Genomic DNA, 25,388 nt, shown 5'->3' with positions numbered 1-25,388 from the left:
CATCAAACTTCTTGAGGACAAGAATGAAGTTCGATGGAAACACCGGTGGGACGAACGGATAGAAATGGGTGGGAAAATGACGAAAGAAGTCATGCGAGGTCAATAATTTATTTAAACAACTTGTACCCTGAAACAGGGTTCTAAGTTCCTACGCTTCTACCGAAAAGGAAGGAACGCGCGTTTTGCTAATTCATCTAACGCGACGAATCGAGAGTTTTACCCTCCGGCACCCTCTGATCCTTATTCGTTATACAGGACCGTGTACGGTTAATGGCAATCGTTGGCTCGTGAAAACTTGTATCGACGTTTCGTCTAATCTACAGTTTTCTCTGTCGAGTAAAATCCTATGTACAGAAACGAGATAAAAACGCGTTCTTTCATCGTCCTGCGTCGTGACTCGTGGTTTCGGTTAAATGCCACCCTTTGTTGCTCTTCTGTCTCGGGGATTCCGTCGCAAACGAAGAGCAAGGGTCCTTTTCCTTCGAGCTTGAGCCGAGTTACAGAATTCCGGTACACCGAAGCGACGAAACGGCTATATCGTTTTACGTTTGTGCCGAGCCGTAAGTTCCCGCCGGTGGACGATACAGCTTCGGGAATGTCGGAATTTGTAAACTGTTGAACGCGTACTTGCGGATTCCGATGTTCTTCCATGTATTCTCTCGTCGACAGCCCTCGCTGCAATTGAAAACAATCTTCAATAATATGAAATAAAAAACTAACGTTTCATTGAAATAAAAATGATTCATCTGCCGAGTAGACAACTTATTATATGTAGTAATATATAAACTTATTATATATAATAATATATAAACTTATTATATAGTAATATATAAATTTATTATATATAGTAATATATAAACTTATTATATATAGTAATATAGTATACTATGTTATACATAGTAAATTTATCAAAGAAGAAAGAAGAAAAAATGATTAACCTTCGCATACAGTCGAGCGCTCTAGTGTATTCGTGTTCGGCCAAATGGTACTCGCTGCTCAAGATGTTCACCTGCTCGAGCGTAACCGACATTCCTGTACGATCCTTTGCGCTTTTACAGCTGGTAAACCTCAAGCCGCGCATCCTTCGACAAATTTGAGAGGACAATTGTAAAATTTCCACGTTTTTGTTTACCTTGGCCTGAACGCTCGCCTTTAGATCGGTCAACAGCTCCGCCAACGTTTGACCAAGCGGCGATCTCGCGCCGACTATAACGCCACCGAGAAAACCAAATACGAAAACAATGCAGCTGCTGAATGCGACTGTCGATACGCGAGCAACCATCTAGTGGGAATTAAGGGTGTTGAAAGCTTACGTCGAGTCGAAGCTGTTTCGCTAGGTAGATTGAGCTTCTTGAATCGTAAATAGTACTCGTTCAAACGTTCATAGTTATCCATGTTGCTCTTCTCCTGAGGTTTCGTCGTGCCGAGGCTCTCCGCCAGGGAAGCCATTTCGTTGATGCCCACGTTGAAGAAGACTGGAGTTACGTTGAAGGAAATTGTTTGTCTGGAAGACGGAACCAACGGTAGCAAGGAATATATCGCATCTGGCACTGGAAGCATCACTGTAAGACCAACTCGGGAACCAACCACTCGCGGCATGGGTTGCTGAAAGGGGACACCGCAGTTTCCTTCCAACCTGAAATGCAGTGCGATGTACTTTCATGTTCTACCTTAAACATCCTATTTGGTGCATTTGTTCATTTTGACTTAGGTCGCCTAACGTGCGACTCGTGCAATTGTATCGCTCACCTCTGCTCGATGCCGCACCTGGTTAACGCGAACGTTACCGTGTGCAGGTCCTCAATAGCGACTGTCATGTCTCCCCACATATCTATCTCGTCACCATAATAACTAAGTAGACCTTCAAACGAAGCCAGAGGACCAAGAGTGGTTAAAATTAAAAGAAACATCGGGTCCGGTCTCTGACACCACAGCTTCGCCATTATCCCGGACACCAAACTGGTCAGCTACGATGAAAATTGATTTTATAGGTAATTGATCGATGAAGAAAGAAGTATACAACTTACCGCCTGGCTGAAGCACACGTCTCGTCTGTATCGAACGTTGCAAGCTCTCTGAGCCATCTTTGAGTCCTCCTGCACTCTGAACACAGAGTGCGTCAGTCTGGCTGTCTTTAATAGTCCGTCCATCGCTTGGCGTAACTTTTTCATACTTGGCCTGAGTTCGCTCGTCCAGTCGACGATCGACGCGAAGTCTAAACCCTCGGTGAACTTGTTTCGTTGTCCTGAACTGTTGCTTTTGATCACTCTGGTCATTGAATCGACCGCTTGGCACACTTTAAAACGAATAACAAATTACATATTACAAATTTGCCTATCCTAGTAAATAAAATATGTTGCATCCAAGTTACCTTCTTTGGCTTTGGAGAAAGCCGGCATCGTCTCCGAGGCCGGACTAGGATACCGTCGCGAATTCGAACGGTCGTCAGCGTTTTCCAGCAGCTTGCTCGACTCGTCGTTCTTGGCATCGTTTTTCGGCTGAATCGTCACCACTTTGCTGTTCTTGTTCCGATTGGCCGGAATGCACTTCTTCATTCCGTGCGATCTTCCCACGCTGTTCTTGTTTCTCAAACGCACCGCAGGACTGCTGCATCTGCCGCAAAGGAACTTCACCTTCGACACCAAACACATCACGCTAGCCTCGATGTTCAACTGCGTCAGATCCCACGGTTCCGGTTCGTCGGTGGGTTTATAATAATTAGCAGAAGGCGAGTTGCACATCTTCTGAGTGTCCAGAAATCGTTTGCAAGGATCGACCTCGCCCTTCGTTCCTTCTCTCTCTTCAATGTCGTCGTCGTCGAGTCGAACGGCATCATTATCCGTCATGATTTCTTCCGCATTCTCGTCTCCGTTCTCGTTCCCGTTCTCCTTCTCGCAATTGTTCTCGTTGGCAGTCGCGTTCTTTGAACGCTTCGCGTCGCTTTCAATGTCGGTGTTCTCTTGCACCGCATCGTCGACGTTGTTCGAACTGACTCGCTCAGTGTTCGAACCGTTGCTCCTCGCGGGCAAGGTCGAGTAACCGTTCCTCTCGGATCCCTTCGTCCACAAATCTTGCACGCATTCGGGAGTATCGGGAGTAACGAAATCGTCCAGATCGGGACTCTTCAAGTCAAAGTTCAGTTGCTGAGTAATTCGTTTAAAAGGAGACAGAGATTGATTCGTTTTGAAGTCCAAATTGAGAGGATCGTCGATCGCGTTTCCGTCTTCCTCGGGGACCTTGGCGACCTTGTACTCTTCCAAAAACGTTAACGCTTCCTCGACCAAACCCGGGTCCCACAGGCTAAGCAAGATTCTGGTTTTAGCGATCATGTCCTCGCAAATCGGTAACATTCCACTGGTCTGTTTCGCCTTGGCGAGCTTCATCAGAGCACGCATCGCTTCCACCACGTCTCGTCGGAGCTGTTTGATCGCTTGGATGGCATCGTGGGCCATCGTTATCTTCGACGTTCCTTGATACAGCTGGTTGCCGCGCGTTGGCGATTCTTTGAGAGCCTGTAATAGTCTGAAACGATTTCCGCAAATGAACACATGAACGGTGTCGATAAGCAAGGTTTAGATTTAACTTTATACCTTATCAGACCTCCATTTTTACTTTTATGCGAGTGCGCAGTGAACGCTCCGACGGTGATACAGTCGTAAAATCCACATTTGTTCAGAGTATCATTGTGGACCCAAATTCTTTGGAGATGCAGGTTCAACGGTGCAAACTCGAGAGTTCTGTCGTTTTTGCGAGAGGATCGTTTGAAGTAACTCCCTGAGAATAAGGCAGGTGATAAAGTTAATAGTGACCGATGCAAAGTAGTATAAAAAGACAGTAACAATACGGTCCTAACTCGTTTACCTTTGAAGGCCGCCAAATTCTCTTTGGCCTGCGAGTAAAGATGCAAAAGATGAAGATGACGATCGAGTAGTTCGACTTGCTTGGTGTGCCAAGGTTCTCGCAGTTCGCCCATACCGGCCACTTCCTGTAGCAGTTCCTTTTCCTCTTGGATCCATATCGCGCTGCAAAAGATGGGAAGATAAGGCGTTTCCTTAATGGTCACTTGAACGGTGATTAGCAACAGCATACCCTAAAGTGTGGATGACAATACTCACAGTAAATGTTGCGGAAATTGGAAGGAAAGTTTGCTCTCTGCCATGATCTCATGGACGCAAATGTCACCGCCTAAACCGGAATGAAATCTAAAACCAAGAGAAGTGTAAGTTCTTCAGTGGAAGAAGTGCAAGTCGAGGGTAGTGTTCCATCAAATGCTATCATGTCGCTGTATGTACCTGTATGTCTGTATGTACGGATTGGCGAAGAGAAGCTTCAGTTGACCTTGATGTGGCAACTTGATCTTCGTCCCCAATCTAGGCGGCAACGATTGGGACCGTCTGTGCGAGAGTAACTAAAGAAAACAAAAACTCCAATGTATTCAAGACCACACTAAATCAAAAACGTTTGATGTTTCTTTCCCTGCACCTGTTGATTCGTTCCAGACGGAGGCTCCTTCGAAGGCGTACTTTCCGTACTATTTCCCCTATCCTCAGCCTCCAAATTCCACGCATTGATAGTCAAGAATCCAACAGTCGTCGTTTTCGCCGACTTTAAAGGTATCCTCAACCTAGAAGCGTTCGATCGCTAGTCAGAAACGCGCGATAACCGAAGAACGTCGGAACGGAAGCGGAAGCGACGCGACGAGGAAACGAGAGTCGCTGGAATTACCTGGGCGTGTCTTGAATCGCGTTCAGAGTCACGATAGCGCTTCCTATCGGGGTCGCGGTTTGACTCACTCGCTCCCTGACGTCGAAAGCGGTTATCCGCGTTTTCGTGTCGGTGGTCAGACCATCGCTCGCTCTGAAGCTGACGGTCGTCAAGAAACCGGGATTGCTGCTTCGCTACGGGAAACAGGAAACACAGAAATTAGAATCAATTCTAGATGGATACTGTGTTGATTCTGTATTTTAGTATCAAGCTTTAATCGGTTTGGAGAGGTTTCTATGTTGGTTTTGTACTGTTTCTACTTTGTTTCAGTATTGGTTTGGAATCATTAGAGTGAGGCTTCAGTATCGTTTCAGTATTGGTTTAGAGTCTACTAAAGTAACACTTCAATATCCTTCCAGTATTATTTCAACATTGTTTCAGCATTGTGTCAGCATCGTTTCAGTATCAATTTAAAGTCTATTAGAGTAACACTTCAATATCCTCCCAGTATTATTTCAACATAGTTTCAGCATTGTGTCAGCATCCTTTCGGTATCATATCAGCATAAATTTCAAATCAGCCCTGCATCATTTCTAAATGACTTCCAAACCAATTTAGAGCTACTCAGCTCACCTCCACCACCTCCGTCCGCGCATACTTGATCCACGTCTTGGAACCTTTAATTTGAACATCAACCTCCAGAACCGGATTAGGTGGTCGGCCATGACCGTCGCACAGTAGATTGTCGCAAGCCAACGATATCTCGCACATCGGTATTTCGGCGGGATCTGAAAACGGTTAAAAGAGAGAAAGCGTACGTAAGAAATAAGTAGTACGCCACGAGCAAACGAACAAACCTGTTGAAATGCCACGCTGCAATCGCAGCATTTGAATATCGGTGTCGTGTTTGTGACCGCTGAACGCTTCTATTCGTTGCTGCAACGCCAACAATTGACTTCTCATGCATTCGTAACTGGCCAGCTGAAGAGCCTGCAACCAACTGTCTCTCTCCTCCGCCGAGTTGGCGCCCAACGCTTGAAACAAGCCTCCGTCGAATACTGAAACAGTAAAAAATCGTGTCACTCGATTGACGCAGATCGACCGCGAGACGAGCTTACCTATGCTGAATCCGTACGGGACCTGATTGCTCGGTTGTTCTACTCGAACGAAACATTGTTCGAGTATTATCACTCCCAACGGCTCCGACCACTGCTCCCGCGATTTGAAATAAAACAACAGATTGCCCCGTAATCTGCACCATCTCTCCAAACTTACTATCCAACAGAGAAAAAACAACGTTTGCACGCGTTATTCCTTCAACGGCGTCGAGGTACCAAGCAAGCGTTATGAAAAGGGAACGTCGAAGTCACGTGATTAGTTCTTTCTTTACTTGCGATGAAAGCGAGAGAAAAGAAGGCAGGATATAGGCTTCCTCTGGCGAACAATCAATTTTACTTTGAGAGAATAAGATAGAAAAAATCTGTGTTTAAAAGATTGGAAGTTTAAAAAGTTTAAAGACTTACATTTCCAAATCTCTAAATTCGGAATTTTGTAAACTGTCATATTTTAGAGGTTGGAAATTAAAAAATTTGTTATCGTCCAGAGGAAGCCATCGCAACTATTAAAAAGCGTGCACTGAATAAAAACATCTACTTCAAGATTGTAAATCTAGAAAGCGAAGCACATTTACCACGATGCTTTTCTTCTTAGGTCGAAGGAAAAAGGAAACGCGTGATACGTGCGAACGAAGGTACAGTGACAGGTCGCGACAGGCTGACATGCGTCACGCGTATTCTACGAAGACAGAATTCGATGTCAGTAAGCTGTGACTAGCATGCGGTTAAATGCGATCTAAAATTTACGATCGGAAAAATCGAGTTTATCGAAGCAAGTTACTCGGACCTTGTTACGAAAAAGAAGTAAATGGTGAATAAGGCGAGACAGTAAGCAAGTTGACAAACGTGGAAATCGCGTTCGTCGAACGCGAAGCGTTTCTTCGACGTAACGTTCAGCGCGCGTCGAAGGAACAGCCGTCGAGGAAAAGATCGCGATTCGATCCAGTTGACGAGAATAAAAGCGTGTTAATTCGCGACAGACCGAGTTAAAAGACAGCGAAGGAAACGAATTCTGTGTGGAAACAAAAAAAATTCGAATATACCTTTACTCGTACTGGCTGTAACGCAACTGAAGTCTCGGAGTGTCTTATGCGTTTTTCCCTTTTGACATTTGCTGTCAGATTTTTTACCTGTACCTGCAAATTATACGTAGCTACGGGTAGCTTTTAACTTGCACCGAAATCTGAGCGCAATCGGACGTGGCTTTTTCTCGCGTGTCCGTGCTTCCAATTAAGATCACGATTACAATTACAACGTACACCATGTTAACGACTAGTTTACTCGTTTACGCCTACGTAAAATGTTCCGCTTCGAATCTCGAACGCGAACGTTGCGTCGCGATGTATACGCAGATCGTAAAAAGACGAACGCAAAAACGTCCTCTTTCGCGTTATTCTTCGTTCCGTGTAACGTTCGTTGCTCGCCTAATCGAATCGAGACCATGCACGCATCCGAACAGATGGGAACAGGCTGACAGAAATTCGACCGATCGTTACGAACATTCGAAGGCATGCTCTATTCGCGTTTACCGGATGCACCGCGATCTTTCAAACAGAAGAAACAAGGAAAAGTGTCTGACGATTCTACGATACATACTCGATAATATACGTATTATGCAAGCTACGACGAAAGTCTGAGCTGATACATATAAATGATTCAAATGTCACGTGTACAGAGTGTTCTTTACAACTGTTCAACATCCCGAATTCATAATGGTGGCGTGGGATTAACGGAAGACTTTCATTACGTGTAAAACGTACTTACGCCACGAATTTGCATTCACGAAAAAGGAAATTATGACACTTGCAGAATAGGGAAATAACGTAATAACATTCGGGATGTTTCGTAGATGTTTCGACACCCTATACGAGAAAGATTGACACGGGAACTCGACAAATTCTTCGTATTCGACGCGAACATAGTTGCACGTTTTGTTCACGTTCGACAACAAGATCTCGACGCTCGTCGATTCCTCGATATCGTTTGAAAAAATATCAAATTGAGCGGTAGCGGAGCTCGAACTGCGATCTCGATCTCGAACTCGATCTTCGACGATCGAAGACGCAGCGCCTCGTAAACCGGTGAACGCGGACGAGCGTCGAATTACGATGGAAGCGTTTCGAGTTTCATGAGAATCTATAAGTCGTCGTTGTCTGTCATCGTTTTCCTGTTCGTGTTTTGATGATGGGCTCTACATTAAACAAAAGACGAAGAATTTGCGTATCACGTGAGTTTATTGTCAAGGATCAGACATTTACAATTTAAATTTTAGACGAAGGAAAAACATGCGTCGGTCAGAGAGCGGTAAAATACATGTACGATCAATCGGTTAAAAAGTAGGCGAACAGTCTCGCGTAAACGAATCGTTTGTACATACATACATATGTATTTGCCAAGGTTTGAATCACTCACTCTCGGATCTGCGAAAGAAGCCTTCTTGTCGTTCGCGTACGTACAATATACCCTCTTTCTCGAATTTCTGCGAAGGTTGTGTAGCCAGGGTCAACAGTTCTTGCTTGTTGAATCGCATTTCGGAATTGTACTATCGGCGGTTACACCCACGTTCTTCGTGATCACGTACTTATTCTTCCTCTTATCTGCCAACAAGTAGCGGTTAGTAACACGCGCGTTAGGTTTTACCGCAATACAGTGTATTATTGACGAAACAGCCGATAAATCGGTAAACGACGAATACGTCTGTACAAGCGATTTCATCGAACGCGCCTGTCACGTTCAATCTACCAGATCTCTAACCTATTCCTTCTTCTTGTTCCATTCGCCTTGCGCTTTTTCACTCCCACCACCCACCACCCATCACCCACCTCTCGCCCCGACGTTTACACGCGCGCGCAAACATACCTTCTTTCTTTCTCTTTCTCGCGCGTTTCCCACTTTTCGTTCAATCGTATTTACCGCAATCGTACATTTTGGAAATGTCACCACCGAAGTAAGATAAAAATGATTGAAACTTTATAACTGAAACGAGAAGTTACGGAAAATTAAATCGACACATTCTATCACGCAGCAACGAACCTCCACGGCCGTAATATTCTCTGACGTTTTTTTAAACGGTCTTCCAAGCTTCCAAGCACTTTTTCTCCCCACGAGTTGTTCTATCGAACACATTTCGCGTTTCTGTTGTCATGATATAAAATCTTGCTATAAAAACGACTGACGTTGTTTCGATCGTGTCACGAAGACCGTGCCCGTGCGCTTTAGCCCTAAGCGAACAGGGAACGGGTACGAGTTAATCGCACGCCCGACTTAAACCCCGAAAAAATGATGAATACCGTATAAGAAAGACTGTCCATTAAACGATAAATTATCGTATACCATGTTTTATGTCGTACGACGGACGATATTTGACTAGATGTAAATCTACAGCGACGAAAGCAGCGGTCGTGGTCGTGAACGTCACTGTCACTTTGCATCGTCCGTCGTCGCCAGTCGGGTTTTTTCGTACGATTCCGAAAATTTCCGATTAGTACCGAGCACCACCGAATACTTCCGATGTACCACCACCGACAATAAATAGCAGACGCATAAACGTTACGTATTTTTCGTTATTGTTTCGATAATCGAACATGACGGCAATTAATTTTGAAAATTAAACTTTATCGATATTAATCGTTTACCGTCTAGGTCCATTCATTCCACTTGGATTATTCTTTTCAGCAGAACATTGTGTTTCCAATCACTGCAATTGGTCACACAATCGTATTTATGGTTCTCACTTTAATTGAAATAAAACACGAGTGTCCTGTATATTGTATATCAAATTGAGCGGTAAAGCATCATGGAATCGTTTCTGCTGGCATCAAAAACAATCCTGGTAAATACACACTTGTTCCTAAAGTTTTGTTTCAACGAAACATCGTGCTATATAGGTTCATATTTTACGTGCTACTTCGATTCATTCTTACCGCGGAATGTTTTGCAATTGAAAACCGATAAAGAGAAGAATGAACTAATAGGTCAGAGTAATTAATTTCTCATTTACATACAAACAACAAAACGTTCATTGACGTAGTTGACGGATGCGAATACATTATGCGGTGATCAAATATAACTGGGTTAGGTTAGGTAAAATAAGTTTAACAGATGGCGCCACATTACTGGCTACAGTGGTGCCATCTGTCGAAACGCGGGTCCTATTTGAACGAAACGTCAGAAATGGAAAGTGTCGAAAGCACGAAACATTTTCAAAGAAGAAAGATAAATTCTAATCTTGAATATCGTTGCAGTCAAACTTATCCGCATATCAAAAAATTCGTATCGTTCTGGGTAATGGAACCTGCGATTTGGATTCTGCCGTATCGGCCCTTGCCCAAGGGTTCTTCGAGTATCTAGATGCAATGAAAAATAGCTTGACAAATTTGGCGGTAATTCCTGTGATGAACATACCCGAAAGAGAATATCGCGTGAAAACAGAAGTAGTGTTTTTTCTTAAACAACACAATATACCTGCAAGGTTATTAACATTTCGGTGAGTAAAGCAGTGGTTCTCAACCTTTTCTTGCATTGCATAAAATATTTACGCGCCAAATTGTCTTTTGTGCACTATCAGTGACAGGGTTTACGAAAACATTTTCTCTGCAGGGATCAGATAGATTTGAAGGCTCTGAAGGAGAAGGACGGAATCGATTTGGAGATCGTGTTGGTCGATCACCATCATCTCACGGAAGAGGACACGTATTTAGCAGATTCCGTGGTCAAAGTAATCGATCATAGACCGCAGGACGCGAACTGGCCTTGGCCCGGTAGGATGGTGCGTTTGGAAAGCGTGGGCAGCTGCGCGACCCTAGTGGCGCGGAATTTAATCGACAAATACCCGGAAGCGATCGATACGCAATTGTCGAGTCTTTTACGAGGCAAATAATTTTCATTTAATTAAAGTTTCAGCGTGAAGTTACATAATTAATAACTATTTTTAAAATTGAAATTTAAATCGATATATTTGACAGGACCAATTCTTATCGACACTAGTAATTTTTCTAAGGAGGCTGATCGTGCAACTAGTGTCGATGTCGAAGTTGTACGTGACCTTGAAAGACTCGGGCAATTGGATTTGGACAAGAAGAAAGTATTCGACGAAATCGTCCAAGCAAAATCTGATATCAGTGAATTAACTGTCGATGATTTTTTGATTAGAGATTTGAAGGTCACTGCTGGTATACCGATCGTTGGATTACCCATACTGATAGGGGTAAAGTATAGTTTAATAAATTTTTACACTTAGATTTGTAAGGTTATACTTACAATATTTCTTACAATACTTATTAATATTTCTTAAATATGTACAGCATATTTATTCCTTAATGATCAATAAAAATCATTCTTTCGTATTTTAGAAGTATCTCGAAATGCCCGACGTGTTCGACGCAATGAAAAATTTTGCAAAGTCGCAGAACACTACGTTGCTCGTTCTGATAGGATTAGAGATTCGGTCTGAACAAATACACAGAGACATCGCTATTTTTTCTTTCTCCACCGATCCCTTAAGAGACGAGGTTAGTGAAAACATTGAAACTCATTCAATCAATTATCAAGATTATATTTTCTTCTACAGATAGTACAAGTTTTAACAACCACGAAACCGTCCCTCGAGCTGACATTGGTCAAAGAAATCAATCATGAGGATGGAAACTGCAACTTGCTCCTTTACTCCCAAGGAAATTTACGTCTTACGCGGAAGCAGATACTACCCCTCATTCGCGACACCGTAACCGCGGCGAGATCTCGATGTTAAAGAAAATACGAAGACAATTTAATTTGCAAAGACAAAGCATAGTTTATTCAGAAGCTTCAGGTACATATTATAGATAGAATTTATTTTTGGTTTCCCAATTTATTCTGTTATCATTCAAATCCTTTTTTCTTTATGAAGAATTCTTCTTTGTTAAACGTGTAAGGAAACATGATCCCACCCAAGTTAAGTTGAAATGAAGAAACGATGCGTTTAGAAAGCGTCAAACCCTAGCTAATTTATTGATATTAATCAAAGGTAGTAGTTTCACTGCAATCCTGTGTGCATGTAAACATGCATGTACTATGTGACCACCATAAGAGCTTTAAGAATTCATAGGAGCGTGATGTATGCGATTGCCATAACTAATTACCTCACACTGAAAATACAGGTGTAAAATAAGGAATACATTTTCTGCCCAGTCACGCGTTTTTCACTATCCTGTCAGGTCTCGAGCGAACAATATGTATGCGTGTATGTATAATCAGTATGAAAAGTGAACCCATCGATGTTTGCTGGACCGTCGCGTTGATTGCAAAGCGGAAAGGCGATTTTCCCCTTTCCGTGTCCCTTTTCTCCCATCGCTGTGCGCGTGCTCCCATCTTCGGGCAGGCTCACCACGGTCCGCCCGCTGATATCGGTGGACGTTGCCCGAATCCTGCCATCGCCGCGGAGTTCGTAGTTCGTATCGAGCTACGCCTCGAAGAACACGATCGTCTACTCGATTCAATGCGATTCTGGTACCGATCGAACGAGAAAGAACGAGGGGTGAAAAGACAAACGTGGCACGGTCGAACGCGGTGATTTCACTGATTCTTCAAAGTTAATCGAAATTAATAAGACTAAAACTGTTGCGGTCCTGTGCACCTTCATCTAACATACTCGTCAAATATGGTGATTCTTCCTTTTTCGAGATTTGTCGTGTTTACATTATGCGTAACAAATGGAAGACGTCGAATTTGAAAGGTAAGGATATCCCGTTTGAAAGTTAGCTGATCTCGATCTTGCGTTCCATATGCGATACCATTCGCTCGTTATTTAGAAGAATAGGTCTTAAGTTAGTAGCGAAAGGAACCGATCTTATCTGATTTACTCGACACGTAAAGAACTTGTGTAACGAACAGAAAATTGCGAGATCGAGTTAAAGTTGTTTTGCCCGTAATTTCATCTTCTTAAGAGCGAGAGAAGGGCGTGGATATGTCACAGTCATACAAGAGAGGGAGTGTTCGAGAAAGAAGAAACCGAAATAGTTGAATAGCTGGAAAATTCGGAGGAAAAAATGAACGGTCAGCTACCAGATTCGAGAACGGTGCGCGTTGAAGGGATGGACGAAGATGCAAGGTGGCTGGCACGGATCGAGCATGGTCACCCTCTTCCTTCCTACGGTTCGCTCGTATTGATCGTGCCTTACTTGTTGCACGCGTAGCCCACCTCGAATCCACGCGCATTCTCTGATTCTGGCCCTCCTCTTTGTCTTCATTTTCCGTCGGCAAATCTAATTAACGTGCGACCTGTAACCTGCGGACCGCAAACTGCGAGGCAGACACACGCGATCGGTAATGTTCAAAGATCACATTGACAAATTGTAGCAACTTTAATTGTGTAGCTACTTTAATTGTATTATGATACGAGTTAGTTCGTTGCAAGCTTTCGTTCGAGACTAAATAGGGACTCTCTGTACTCGTTTTCTGTTCGCCCACCATAAAATGAATCTAGATCAAAAATATGTCTGCGATTTAATCAAAGTGTATTCCTAATTTTACACGCGTGTAAGCATAAGTTATGGCAATCACGTCAGAGCAAAATAGAAGGAAAGTAGACCTCTGAATTTCATTCGAGACTAAATAGGGAGACACATTCTCTGTACTTGTTCTCTGTTTTCTGTTCGCCCACCACAAAATGCGTCCAGATAAAAAATACATTTGCCACTTAATCAAAGTATTTCTAATATTTCACGTGCATTGTAATCTTGAGTTATGGCAGTCACGTCAGAACAAAATACAAGGAAAGTAGACCTCCTCTGAATTCCTAAGGTAGCTGCATAATACACGCTACCTTTCTGAATCTATTAGCGCGAATTTGCTGTAAATGATTCATGTTAGCGTTGGTGTATGATAAATGTTAATCGCGTAGGACACGATTAGAAACAGGATATCCATTTTCACGATGTTCAGCCACGTGTCTGCGATGGAATAGAATACGAGAGAAGGCATTGATCGATCGAACAGCGTTTACGGTTTCAGAGATCGAACGATGATAGCCATCGACTGGACCTATCATGAATCGTAAACGATCGGAGAACGGCACGAGGAGCGGATATCAGGATGCGCCGCGCACTATCGGTCATTTCCTTTGGAATGATTCTCGTCGCAGCTTCCTCGCCCGGGGAACAACGTACGGCCAGAAACATTTTCGGTTCGTACGAGGATATTTGAGGAGAACGTTCAATGCTATGGGGATGAGGTTCACTGCGTTGGGGTTCATGTTTAGTTAATTTATAATTAATTGGAAACATGTAATTTGATTAGATTTTTATATTGTTGTTACTATAATGTTATGAAGCAATGAACATAATAATTGTTATATTTTAATGTTGAATATATATTGAATATAATAATTGTTATACTTTAATGTTGCATACATATTGAATATAATAATTGTTATACTTTAACGTTGCATATATGTTCAATATAATAATTGTTATACTTTAATGTTGCATACATATTGAATATAATAATTGTTATACTTTAATGTTGCATACATATTGAATATAATAATTGTTATACTTTAATGTTGCATACATATTGAATATAATAATTGTTAGACTTTACTGTTGCATACATATTGAATATAATAATTGTTATACTTTAATGTTGCATACATATTGAATATAATAATTGTTAGACTTTAATGTTGCATACATATTGAATATAATAATTGTTATACTTTAATGTTGCATACATATTGAATATAATAATTGTTAGACTTTACTGTTGCATACATATTGAATATAATAATTGTTATACTTTAGTGTTGCATACATATTGAATATAATAATTGTTATACTTTAATGTTGCATACATATTCAATATAATAATTGTTATACTTTAGTGTTGCATACATATTGAATATAATAATTGTTATACTTTAATGTTGCATACATATTGAATATAATAATTGTTATACTTTAGTGTTGCATACATATTCAATATAATAATTGTTATACTTTAGTGTTGCATACATATTGAATATAATAATTGTTATACTTTAGTGTTGCATACATATTGAATATAATAATTGTTATACTTTAATGTTGCATACATATTGAATATAATAATTGTTATACTTTAGTGTTGCATACATATTCAATATAATAATTGTTATACTTTAGTGTTGCATACATATTCAATATAATAATTGTTATACTTTAATGTTGCATACATATTGAATATAATAATTGTTATACTTTAGTGTTGCATATATATTGAATACAATAATTGTTATACTTTAATATTGAATATTATATTGAATATAATAATTGTTATACTTCAATGTTGCATACATATTGAATACAATAATTGTTATACTTTAATATTGAATATTATATTGAATATAATAATTGTTATGCTTCATCTGTCATGAACAGTACTTCAGCATGAAGTACATCATAAATTGATGTTACTGTTATGAACAAGACATTTAACAAGTTATATATAATTGTCATTTAACAAGTTATTTATTGTTATCATTTAACAAGTTATATATAATTGTCATTTAACAAGTTAATTATTGTTATCATTTAACAAGTTATTTAATGTTATTATTTAATAAGTTATATATTATTGTCATTTAACAAGTTAGTTATTGTTATCATTTAACAAGTTATATATAATTGTCATTCAACAAGTTATACATTAATTGTCATTTAACAAGTTATTTAATGTTATTATTTAACAAGTTATATATTATTGTCATTGAACAAGTTAGTTATTGTTATCATTTAACAAGTTATTTATTGTTACTATTTAACAAGTGATTTATTGTTACTATTCAACAAGTTATTAATTCTTATCATTTAACAAGTTACTTATGATTATCATTCAACAAGTTATTTATTATCATCATTTAACAAACTAATAACGAGTTACTTATCAACCTGGCATTGAACATATTACTAAAAAAAAAAGAATAAAAAGAATAAATATATCTATTCTTCCAGGGCAATGTATTCTCCCGCTCGGCATGGAGGAGGGAAAGATTCCGGATGACGCGATCACCGCATCCTCCAGTTACGAGACTAAATCGGTGGGCCCTCAAAACGCGAGGTACATTTCTCGAACACTGATGCGTGAGTTCTCGTATCTTGAATTGTCGCCGCCGTCGATCGATCGATCGATACCAAAGAGCCCCGATATCCGTTAAACCCATCTATTTACAGGATCCGACAGGAGAAAAACGGAGGCGCTTGGTGCCCAAAGGCTCAGATCAGCAGTGCGATAAGAGAGTACTTGGAAATTGATTTGACACGAAACCACTTGATCGCTTGGACCGAGACTCAAGGACGATTCGGAAATGGTCAAGGTCAAGAATACGCGGAGGCCTTTTTCCTGGAGTATTGGCGCGACTCGAAGTGGCATCAGTATAAGAACTTGAGGGGTGACAGAGTTCGTGTCTTCAAATTTAAGAGTTGTTTGCGTTACTTCCAATTTATCGTTCTATTCAAAGGTTTTTACTGTCGTCATTACTATTGTCTATTGTTCACTCGAACAGCTTGCGTGACTGTGCACTGTTTCTAACAAAAGATCCCCCACGTCTGTTTGCGATAATATGGACCAATATTTTTCTCGTATACAGTTCAAATGGAGAGGAAAATATATATTCTAGTTTTTTTAATAGTATACATTTTTTACATATGAACTCTCGAGATTAATGTATGTGACAATTCTATGATTGTAATGTACCTTCAAGGCCATGCAAGGATATAATTAACCTTATTGTGCTTTGAGTCTCACTCATGATGTACTCATAGCTCTAATGCTAAAAACTTTGCTCAAATTTCTAATACTCTTCAATATTAAATCTAACAATTATAATTTGTATATATAGTCAAGGATCACTGAATATAAAATACATTTTAGTTTTCTTTGTTTCAATAATAGAGCTGTGAATAGTTAATTGTGACTGACGCACAATCTCATGATTGTCATGTATCTTTAAGGTCATACAAGGATATAGTTAACCTTACTGTGATTTGAGTCTCACTCATGATGTACTCACAGTTCTAATGCTAAAAACTTTGCTCAAATTTCTAATACTCTTCAATATTAAATCTAACAATTATAATTTGTATATATAGTCAAGGATCACTGAATATAAAATACATTTTAGTTTTCTTTGTTTCAATAATAGAGCTGTGAATAGTTAATTGTGACTGACGCACAATCTCATGATTGTCATGTATCTTTAAGGTCATACAAGGATATAGTTAACCTTACTGTGATTTGAGTCTCACTCATGATGTACTCACAGCTCTAATGCAAAAAACTTTGCTCAAATTTTGAATACTCTTCAATGTAAAATCTAACATTTATAATTTGTGTGTATAGTCAAGGATCACTGAATATAAAATACATTTTAATTTTCCTTGCTTCAATATTATAACTATAAATAGTTTTAACTGACACATCTAACAAATAAATTGTACAGCAAGGTTTATGAAGACTTTTAAAAGTGCAAGCTTAAAAGAGCAAGTTTATAAAGACTTTTAAAAGTGCAAGCTTAAAAGAGCAAGCTTATGAAGACTTTTAAAAAAACCTCTTTTGATAAATTTTTGGAAGCAACGCGAGTCACCATTGAACCCCCATCAAAACAAAGAACGATATTTATCTAAACAAATATGTATCACAGGTGCTACGAGGCAACAGTAACACCTACTTAGTAGAGAAACAAAAACTGGATCTGCCGTTCGTGGCCAGCAGAGTGCGATTCGTGCCCTACAGCCTGCACCCGCGCACCGTTTGCATGAGAGTCGAGATCTACGGCTGCGTGTGGGAACGTGAGTGCACGATCCATGAATCTTTCAGATAAACGAGCGAAACTTTATCGATAATTTTTCCTGCAGAATACGTGACGAGATACAGCGCGCCGAAGGGATCGAACCTGGGTCCCGGGGGATGCAATATTCAAGATTCATCGTACGACGGCGTTGAACGAGATTCTCTTCTGGTGGATGGCCTAGGGCAGTTGACGGATGGAATTTTAGGAGAAGCTTCAGAGATTTTTGACTGTTCGATGAGTGGTACGAATTGGGTGGGTTGGTCCGAACGCGACAGTGTCGAACTGGTGTTTCAGTTTCAAGAGCCACGGGAATTTCATGATTGCTCTGTGCACGTCGCTCGTCTACCGGAAATGGAAGTCGAGGTATCTTTCTCCCTTGTTTTCAAGGTATAGCAAAATGATGACGCGAATTATCTGTATGTAACGATTGCACAATTATTTACAGCCGTTCTCAACGTTGAGAGTTTGGGTGTCTCCTGATGGCGAGAACTATCCGCCAGATCCAGAGAAGCTAGAGTTGACGTCGATCGACTCGAACTCGTCCACTGGTGGCACCGTTTTGGCGTCGATCTCCTTGCGATCCAAAATCGGGCGATTCGTGAAAATGGAATTCAGTCTGAGTCAGACGAAGTGGTTGCTCCTCAGCGAAGTTAATTTCCACACTGGTAAGACTTGGTAAAATTAACACTTTAACGACCGCTCACACAACATGTGTGTGATAGCCAGAACAACCGTTAACGACCGCTTTAAATTAATTCTTCAAAAATACTGCCTTTGGCGACGTTTGACTGCGTAGACACGCGGTCGTTATAGTGTTAATAAACCTGAGGAGTAAATTTTGAAGTGCTTCTTCTGTACAGCACCGGATGGTAAGAATCGGTCAAACGATTCCTACTCCATCGATCGCCCGTTTCGAAGCAATGAAAATCAGAGCGAATCACGGTCGAGGAAAACGGAGCTCGAGATATCGGGCTCCAACGAAACAGAGATCTTCGAGATACGAGAGGAGGACTTGGCACCAGACGCCTTCCCTGTTGGCACGTCGCAAACTTACATCGGCCTAGTCAGCGGCTCACTAACTGTCATCGTCCTCTTTCTGACTTGCATGACTTTCCTGATCAAGCAGCGGGGTCGTAATAAGGTGGCGCTGTTGCAAAAGCACACGGCCCTTCTCTGCGACTCGTCCACTCCTGGCATCGCGATCGCGCCGAAGGACGTTAAGCTTTCGAATGGTTTGTCGCTCGTTCGCAAACCGATTACTGTCCTCGGCTCCAACGATTCGCAGGATGCTCAGAATCCTCGTGATGTCGCTTTCAACGATCGCCGGCCTTCCACCGTTTATGAAACCACTCGTTATGATCCTTTCTCCCAGGACGACGTTCTCGTACCTGAGTCGAGCGCGAACGCTGTTGCGAACGAACGAACCGAATCCTGCTCTGGTTAGTTACTGATAGAATATTGTGGAACAGTTGTCTTTATTCCTGTTCTGTGATTTAACAGAGCTTTATTCCTATTCATGTCTGTTTATGTCTGTTCGTAGACTTCAATCGCAAATGCAGCTTCACGAGAAACAAAGCGGAATTCACGATGCCGACTGCGACGAGCTACCCGTCGAAAAATCCGTTCCACTTCCACTCTACGGGGAAAACTAATCAAAAAGTGCATGAAGGATATTACGCGGCAACGGATATTTTAACGGTAAGACGTCTGCGTGTGTACGTATTGATATCATTCTCATATGATACATTGTTACGATCTTTAGATAAAGAAACGAGAATCGACATCGTCAATCTCGAGTCCGTTTACATCACTCTGCATTCGCGAGAAGAGCGTGCGTCTACCGCGTACGATCGATCCGTGCGAGGTTCGCCGTGTTTCCAGGCACAGATTGAGGATCCTGGATAAGCTCGGAGAAGGGAACTTTGGTTTGGTAAGAGCGAGACTCCTGAGTGATTAAAAAATCTAATTACTTAAATATAATTAGAGGCCAATGATCACAGCAGTCGAGGCCCATATATAATCAATCAATCAATACAATTAGATAAAATTGTCGAATAGGTGCATCTGTGCGAAGCAAAAGGAATCGCGAGCGTAGACAGAGGAACCATTTTCGAAAATCGGCAGACCGTGATAGTCAGATCTCTGTGGCGAGGCGTCGTTGACTCTTTGAGGTAACTTGAAGTTTGATTATATAATATTTAGAAGAATTCTTTCTGACAAACGATGTGATCTTAATAGGTTAGACTTTACGAAAGACATGCGGATCTTAGCGACGTTACGACATACGAACGTGGCGAAGATGATAGCGCTGGTGGAAGAGGAACCCTTCGGGGCAGTATTCGAGTACGGTCAATTCGGAGATCTCCACAGCTTTCTACGGTGTCGCGATAGTGAAGTCGGTAACGAAAACGATCTCAGGTAAAATTTTGTCAAGCAAATTTAGGTAACTATATCACTATCGGTGATCTCGAACATGTACAACATTTACGTCTATTCTTAGTTACGGCGATCGCTTGAGTTTCATTATCCAGATCGCATCCGGTATGAAGTACTTAGAGTCCTTGAACATCCCGCACTGCGACTTAGCGGCAAGGTAACCTCAATAGAATTGAGTTGATCTAGATGAGTTTAATTCAAGCGAGTTTCATTTTCAGGAATTGCATCGTTTCTCAAAATCTAACGATAAAGGTGTCCGATCACGCAATGTTCTGCACCAAATACAATCATCAGTATTTCGTGGATGGGAGCAACGCGAAAATTCCTCTTCGTTGGATGGCCTGGGAGGCGGTTTTGCTGGTAAGTGAACTTACAATAAATATCTCTTACGATCCACTCTTATACGCTTTCTCTTCTCTTCAGAACAAGCGTAGCTGTCGAGCGGATGTCTGGTCGTTCGCCGTGACAGTCTGGGAGATTTGCATGGACTGCAAAGAGACCCCGTACGCGGAATTAACCTCGGAACAGGTATTGGAGAACTGCGGTCGCTGGTATCAAAGCGAATCGCGTACCAGCAGAGGAAGCAGCGAGGATGTATGCGACGGGGAAGATAATCGTATCAAGAAAGAAGAAAATCGGCCTCGAGTTCTTTCGCGACCTCCGCATTGTTCGGACGATCTCTACCGCGTAATGAACAAATGTTGGAGCAAGCGATCCGAGAACAGACCCAGCTTCGAGGAAATTTATCTCTACCTTGAGAGATTAGCCCTTGATTGAACGCTGAAAATACTCATGGTCGAGTAGCACGGACCAAATCTATTACAATCAGCTAAGAAGCATCCTGTGCGTAAAATTCGTTTTCATCGTTCTACGCTCATTCGTCTCGTTTTCCTGCTAACCGCCTCGTTCGTTTCGCGACGATCGACTCCAGGATGCTCTCTGGCCATTAACTCGTAATGCTCAATTAGGTTTATACTCGAATCAATTTTTACGCGTTAGAAGTACGATATAAATTTGTGCGCGCGCCTGCACTCGATCGCCCTCTACGTAACAGAGAGGCGCGCGCGAAACCAAAGTTTAGAAAAGTATTCTATTCTGTTCGGACAACCAGATTAATTACGGCGGTCGGTGCAATCAAAATCTGTCGGAATTGTTTTTACTTCGGGACTGTCGTTTACTTTACAGCTATCGTAACGTGTTTTGCGAGCTTCCTCTTCGTCCTTGATCAGTGAGTAGAATACGCTTCTAAAGTTTGGCCATCCTTTCCTGCGTGTAATTCGTACAAGCGCATACGAAGTCGCACGCATACACGTTACCTAAAACGTAGGTTTATCGCGATCGCGAAACGCAGTTTCTTTTTATAAAAGATCGTATTCTCGTACTCTCGTATTCTCATATTCTCGTATTCTTGTCTTCTCGTCTATCGTTTAACGATTATCCGAACGAAGGGATTCGCTCGTCGAAGAACGATAACGTCGTTGATCGACGATCGGCTGCGTTTATATTTTGTGGGATTGGAATTCAACGCGCGATCACGGTTATTCGGATGCGAGTATCGTCGACGCGGAAATTAAAAAGAAAGGGAATCGTCCGGTAGAATTTTCGTTAACGACGATCAATCATTCGACGATACTCGCTCTAATTTAGAATGTACGACGCGTTAGTTAAATAAGATTTATCCTGGTATCATTGCGAGTACTTACCATGCAACGAAGAAATTACGCGGCTCCGTGCAAACCTAGGAGTTTTTCCGCTACGTTCTAATGTTTCGACTAACAGTAAGCATTCGTTTTCATCGAAATATACGCTATATTTGTAACTAAGCGTTAGCCGATAAGTTTGCGCGCGTTACTACTAACAAAACGGGACAATCACGCGATTTCACGAACGTTGTTTCGTAAAGGACGCGGTACGCGGTACGCGTTATCCGAAGGAATAATTATCGATCGATTTGCCAAACGCTCGTGCCAAAGCGGTCGTATTCGCCAAACATTCCTAACATTGTACGGGTAGTATCCTACCGCGAGACGCGCCACGTTTGGTCTTCACGATTTACACGTTTGCGCTCGCGTGCAAATCGATCGCGTTCGCCGTTGGTATCGCGCGTACCTTTCCATCGAACAATTTTTCTAGATAACTGCGGTTGCGGTTCATCGAAATTTGTAATACGAATCATACGTATCTCAGTAAAAATTATATTCTTCATATTTCCAACGTTACGGTGAATAAAAATTGTTATATACTATCTAGCTAGTTATTCTTTATACAATAGGTATTTATACTATCTAGCTAGTTATTCTTTATACAATAGATAATTATACTATTATAATAACTACCTATATCTAGGTAGTTATTCTTTATACAATAGGTAGCTATATTATCTATCTACACTCTTCTCGAAGAAAAGAGAAGACGTTCAACGAGGTTCAAAAAACATCACTTCATATTATTCATTGGTATAAGGGGTTCGATGTTCATTTCTCGATGGAACTCTTCGAGAGGCTGCTCCCAACGTTCCTCGTAGTAAACTCCCAGCAGAAAGTTTGCTCGCGTACCAGTTCTAATGGCCCACGGTAGATGATGCTCGAGGTACATTTTTCTTTGTCTGAAAGCGGAACCACGTTGATCTGAGTCGTCGAGGGTATTCGAAGGAAAGGAATTTACCTTGGACGTAATCTGTACGCTCCGAATATTGCTCCGCTTAAACACATCGGCAAACGTAATTGCAACGCTTCTATCCACTTCACGGCTACCTCTCCGAGCATCGTAGTAGGCATTAAAAGCACGGCGTGAAAGATATCGTGCGTTTCCCTGTACCGTTGCATCACGTACGCCAATTCCATATCCTCTACGAACCTAACAGGGGGTCTAGAATCGGGGGACACGTTCTGCAAAACGTTCGTTTCGAAACCGATGAGAAAAAGTATTTTATTTGAGACGGGACACATTCTTTCGCACATTCGCACTAATCGTAGCGTCCATCAATTAATTGTATGGGTACAAGGGTGTATCTTCATTAGCAACAATTTTTGTAATTTAAGAATGTATAATATGTGTGTGTCCTTCATGTCGAATGATGTGACAATTTTATCCAGTCGATTATTCTGTCGTAACTGACGCTTTTATCTCCAGTGATATATAACGCATTTAAATTTGGCGGGTAACGCGAACGTTTGAATATAGTTGCACTTGATTCACTCAATGTCCCCATTTTGACTGCTACGTAACGTCAGATTCCGCACTAAGCAGGATGACTTTGTATATACGCATAATTTTGCATATACGTATAATTCACACTTTCCGCGTGTATAGCACTACACCACTATTTCAGATAACGTGTCCGATAGTGACTGCGCATGCGCGAAGAATTTCGTCCCATCTCAACACTGTACTAGATCAACGAAAAGGACGTGTCGGTACATCGCTCGAAAATAGAAAGATCGGAATCTTACGTTAACGTCCAAGAAATCGCGATAAGTCCTGCCGACGGTCCCCGGTGGTAAATCTCTTAGGGCGGACAGATCGACTGTCGAGGAGGAAATGCGTGGTTTTTCTTGTAAGATGCGTTGTCCCTCGGCGGTCGCGAGCATTCGCCGAAGGCAATAGTTAAGAGCATCGGTGCCGGTCGTCTCTCCTAGACACGCGATCATGTCGCCGCGAAAAGGATTAGTGAAAGATATAGCGGCTGCACCGGCTGTCAAGATCGCGCGCTGTATCGGCGACAGGGAAACGCGACGCTCCGCGTAATCCTTCGCGAACGACGCGTCGCCGAAGCATCTTCGGCCCGACCGCAGGCTGCCTGTAACCAACCGAGGACAATAACGATCGATCGTTTCTTTTCTTCGTAAATAACATTTATTTTTTCGAGAATTCTTTCTTATGTACACGTTACTTCAGTGATATTGTACCTTTCAAAAATCTATCTATGTATGCGTATGTATGTACAAGTTTTATTACAGGAAACGTCGCGGTCAACGCTGTCCGTTCAACGAACACGCTATGGCACTATTGTATACCGTGTACGCGTTCTGTCCGGTAACGAGAGATTCGTTTGCTTTGGTACGATGTCGCTTGTCGTCGCTGTCATACTCGTTCGTTTCTTTCTTCCGCTCGGATCTCCCGTTTCCCTTCCGAGGCTGTGAACGTGACCGTGACCAAGAAAATCGGACGGAAAAATGACCGAATCGGAAAGAAAACGATCGGCACGGCGCGGCGGAATGAAACGAGTCGATGAATCGATCATACGGCTTCGATTTTTGACGCTTGATCTTCGATAAGCGGAGAATACTTTGGTTCGATGGGCTCTCTTCTGCGAAACGTCACCCATGTGTATACCAAACTACCGACTACGCTCAAATTCAATCCTATGAAATTTAACCAGGTAAAGATATAATCACCGCCGATAACCATTCCGAGATATGTGACGCAAATGTTTTTCAAACATCCGATTATAGTTGTAGTCAATGCAGAGTTGTAAAGCGTACAAAGAATCATACTGTAGGACAGCACGAATCCCATCACGCAAGAAAGTCCAAATTGCACGAGGAAGAAAACGTCGTACCAATAGGGAAATTCCAGGGCGGAACGCGCGTCTCCCATCCAACACGAAATCGCGATCGCTGGCACGACCATGAACAACGAATTATAGTACATCAATCCGTATTTTCCCAGTTCCTTCTTGTCCAGTTTCTTCTTCATGTAGACACCGTTAACGGCGGTGAAGAAGTCGTTCAACAGGATAAACACGTACCCCTTCAAATTGAACGCGAGATCGTTCAGCGCCGCCACCATTGCCCCAATGATCATCGTATAGACGCTCAGCTGAACGGAAACGCGCGCCTTTGCTCCGAGAACGTAATATTCGGCGATCATCGTCATCAGAATACTGAATCGTCTGAGAGCCGTGAACATCGGAAGACTCAGTTGCTTGGTACCGCCTAATCCAAAGATCATGTTACCGATAAAGATGACCGGTAACGGCCATATCTTCGCGAACGTTGTCACTTCTAGGTTAGGAAACTCGACGTAACGTAACTTCTTCGCAACGAACAGCAATAGGATAGTAGACAACATTTGTCCTATACCAAGTATTTGAAACGACGGGAATTCGAATGACGTCAACACCGTCTTATTTACAACCGTGATCATAAACGACGATAATCCGTAAAATACAGCTGATCCGACAGCTGCAAACATTGTATTTGGCTGATTCAGCGTCATACCGATATGTATTTCCTTCCGATTCTTCGGTTACGTTCTTTTATTCTGAGTAATATTTCCTCTGTAATACCAACGATACCCTCATTAAAACGAAAAGCCATTAAGCATCA

At 41.7% G+C, this 25,388-nt stretch overlaps 4 protein-coding genes across 10 annotated transcripts; 2 read left to right on the top strand and 2 right to left on the bottom strand.

Moving 5' to 3' along the window:
- Nucleotides 1-92: 92 nt before the first annotated feature.
- On the bottom strand, nucleotides 93-9,223 carry LOC100877057 (inositol polyphosphate-4-phosphatase type I A). Of its 2 annotated transcripts, XM_003703038.3 has the most exons (18): nucleotides 8,679-9,223; nucleotides 8,232-8,416; nucleotides 6,863-6,955; nucleotides 5,823-5,978; nucleotides 5,562-5,762; nucleotides 5,338-5,492; nucleotides 4,726-4,898; nucleotides 4,483-4,624; nucleotides 4,293-4,408; nucleotides 4,116-4,202; nucleotides 3,862-4,022; nucleotides 3,591-3,774; nucleotides 2,372-3,522; nucleotides 2,028-2,296; nucleotides 1,750-1,967; nucleotides 1,314-1,636; nucleotides 939-1,206; nucleotides 93-675 (listed from the first exon to the last, which is right to left on the bottom strand). In XM_003703038.3, exons 2-18 carry the CDS (start codon nucleotides 8,347-8,349, stop codon nucleotides 543-545), a joined length of 3,948 nt encoding a protein of 1,315 aa, XP_003703086.1. In that variant the 5' UTR covers nucleotides 8,350-8,416; nucleotides 8,679-9,223; the 3' UTR covers nucleotides 93-542. The 2 variants fall into 2 exon arrangements, with proteins under 2 accessions (XP_003703086.1, XP_012140220.1); XM_012284830.2 differs by lacking the exon at nucleotides 6,863-6,955.
- On the top strand, nucleotides 6,963-11,986 carry LOC105662441 (exopolyphosphatase prune). 3 transcript variants are annotated; one of them, XM_076529426.1, is made up of 7 exons: nucleotides 6,963-8,046; nucleotides 9,498-9,651; nucleotides 10,064-10,305; nucleotides 10,419-10,690; nucleotides 10,784-11,025; nucleotides 11,171-11,329; nucleotides 11,389-11,986. In XM_076529426.1, the coding sequence occupies exons 2-7, from the start codon at nucleotides 9,616-9,618 to the stop codon at nucleotides 11,566-11,568; spliced, it is 1,131 nt and encodes a 376-aa protein (XP_076385541.1). In that variant the 5' UTR covers nucleotides 6,963-8,046; nucleotides 9,498-9,615; the 3' UTR covers nucleotides 11,569-11,986. The 3 variants fall into 3 exon arrangements, with proteins under 3 accessions (XP_076385541.1, XP_012140221.1, XP_076385542.1); XM_012284831.2 differs by having other exon boundaries at nucleotides 9,495-9,651; XM_076529427.1 differs by lacking the exon at nucleotides 9,498-9,651.
- On the top strand, nucleotides 11,490-25,388 carry LOC100880977 (discoidin domain-containing receptor 2-like). 4 transcript variants are annotated; one of them, XM_076529395.1, is made up of 17 exons: nucleotides 12,123-12,531; nucleotides 13,809-13,980; nucleotides 15,785-15,890; nucleotides 16,004-16,229; nucleotides 17,473-17,620; nucleotides 17,687-17,985; nucleotides 18,068-18,287; nucleotides 18,483-19,061; nucleotides 19,163-19,320; nucleotides 19,385-19,552; nucleotides 19,681-19,793; nucleotides 19,861-20,040; nucleotides 20,123-20,215; nucleotides 20,277-20,418; nucleotides 20,482-23,902; nucleotides 24,018-24,439; nucleotides 24,513-25,388. In XM_076529395.1, the coding sequence occupies exons 2-15, from the start codon at nucleotides 13,890-13,892 to the stop codon at nucleotides 20,833-20,835; spliced, it is 2,877 nt and encodes a 958-aa protein (XP_076385510.1). In that variant the 5' UTR covers nucleotides 12,123-12,531; nucleotides 13,809-13,889; the 3' UTR covers nucleotides 20,836-23,902; nucleotides 24,018-24,439; nucleotides 24,513-25,388. The 4 variants fall into 4 exon arrangements, with proteins under 4 accessions (XP_076385511.1, XP_076385510.1, XP_012140223.1 ...); XM_076529396.1 differs by lacking the exon at nucleotides 12,123-12,531 and adding an exon at nucleotides 11,490-11,628 and having other exon boundaries at nucleotides 24,018-25,388; XM_012284833.2 differs by having other exon boundaries at nucleotides 24,018-25,388.
- Nucleotides 22,231-25,278, bottom strand: LOC100880864 (ubiquinone biosynthesis protein COQ4 homolog, mitochondrial). Its single transcript, XM_003703072.3, has 4 exons — nucleotides 25,017-25,278; nucleotides 23,511-23,857; nucleotides 22,723-22,946; nucleotides 22,231-22,663 (listed from the first exon to the last, which is right to left on the bottom strand). Exons 1-4 carry the CDS (start codon nucleotides 25,276-25,278, stop codon nucleotides 22,495-22,497), a joined length of 1,002 nt encoding a protein of 333 aa, XP_003703120.2. The 3' UTR covers nucleotides 22,231-22,494.

Source organism: Megachile rotundata, chromosome 3 (assembly GCF_050947335.1).
Source record: "Megachile rotundata isolate GNS110a chromosome 3, iyMegRotu1, whole genome shotgun sequence".
Lineage (NCBI taxonomy): Eukaryota > Metazoa > Arthropoda > Insecta > Hymenoptera > Megachilidae > Megachile > Megachile rotundata.
This window is presented reverse-complemented; position numbering and strand designations above follow the sequence as displayed.

What these genes read in the sequence shown, in the direction of transcription:
- LOC100880864 (XM_003703072.3), bottom strand. Translation starts at nt 25,278, where the DNA reads ATGACGCTGAATCAGCCAAATACAATGTTTGCAGCTGTCGGATCAGCT. An exon ending in GTTACCGGTCATCTTTATCG is followed by an intron (nt 23,858 to 25,016) that starts GTAACATGATCT and finishes GGTTGGTTACAG; the next exon opens with GCAGCCTGCGGTCGGGCCGA. An exon ending in GCGATTTCTTGGACGTTAAC is followed by an intron (nt 22,947 to 23,510) that starts GTAAGATTCCGA and finishes AACGTTTTGCAG; the next exon opens with AACGTGTCCCCCGATTCTAG.
- LOC100877057 (XM_003703038.3), bottom strand. Translation starts at nt 8,349, where the DNA reads ATGCGATTCAACAAGCAAGAACTGTTGACCCTGGCTACACAACCTTCG. An exon ending in CTTCTTTCGCAGATCCGAGA is followed by an intron (nt 6,956 to 8,231) that starts GTGAGTGATTCA and finishes TATAATTTGCAG; the next exon opens with GTACAGGTAAAAAATCTGAC. An exon ending in AGGTGCGGCATCGAGCAGAG is followed by an intron (nt 1,637 to 1,749) that starts GTGAGCGATACA and finishes ACTGCATTTCAG; the next exon opens with GTTGGAAGGAAACTGCGGTG.
- LOC100880977 (XM_076529396.1), top strand. Translation starts at nt 13,890, where the DNA reads ATGCGCCGCGCACTATCGGTCATTTCCTTTGGAATGATTCTCGTCGCA. An exon ending in CGAAGTTAATTTCCACACTG is followed by an intron (nt 18,288 to 18,482) that starts GTAAGACTTGGT and finishes TCTTCTGTACAG; the next exon opens with CACCGGATGGTAAGAATCGG. An exon ending in GGTAACGAAAACGATCTCAG is followed by an intron (nt 20,041 to 20,122) that starts GTAAAATTTTGT and finishes GTCTATTCTTAG; the next exon opens with TTACGGCGATCGCTTGAGTT.
- LOC105662441 (XM_076529426.1), top strand. Translation starts at nt 9,616, where the DNA reads ATGGAATCGTTTCTGCTGGCATCAAAAACAATCCTG. An exon ending in TGGCATCAAAAACAATCCTG is followed by an intron (nt 9,652 to 10,063) that starts GTAAATACACAC and finishes ATATCGTTGCAG; the next exon opens with TCAAACTTATCCGCATATCA. An exon ending in GATTACCCATACTGATAGGG is followed by an intron (nt 11,026 to 11,170) that starts GTAAAGTATAGT and finishes TTCGTATTTTAG; the next exon opens with AAGTATCTCGAAATGCCCGA.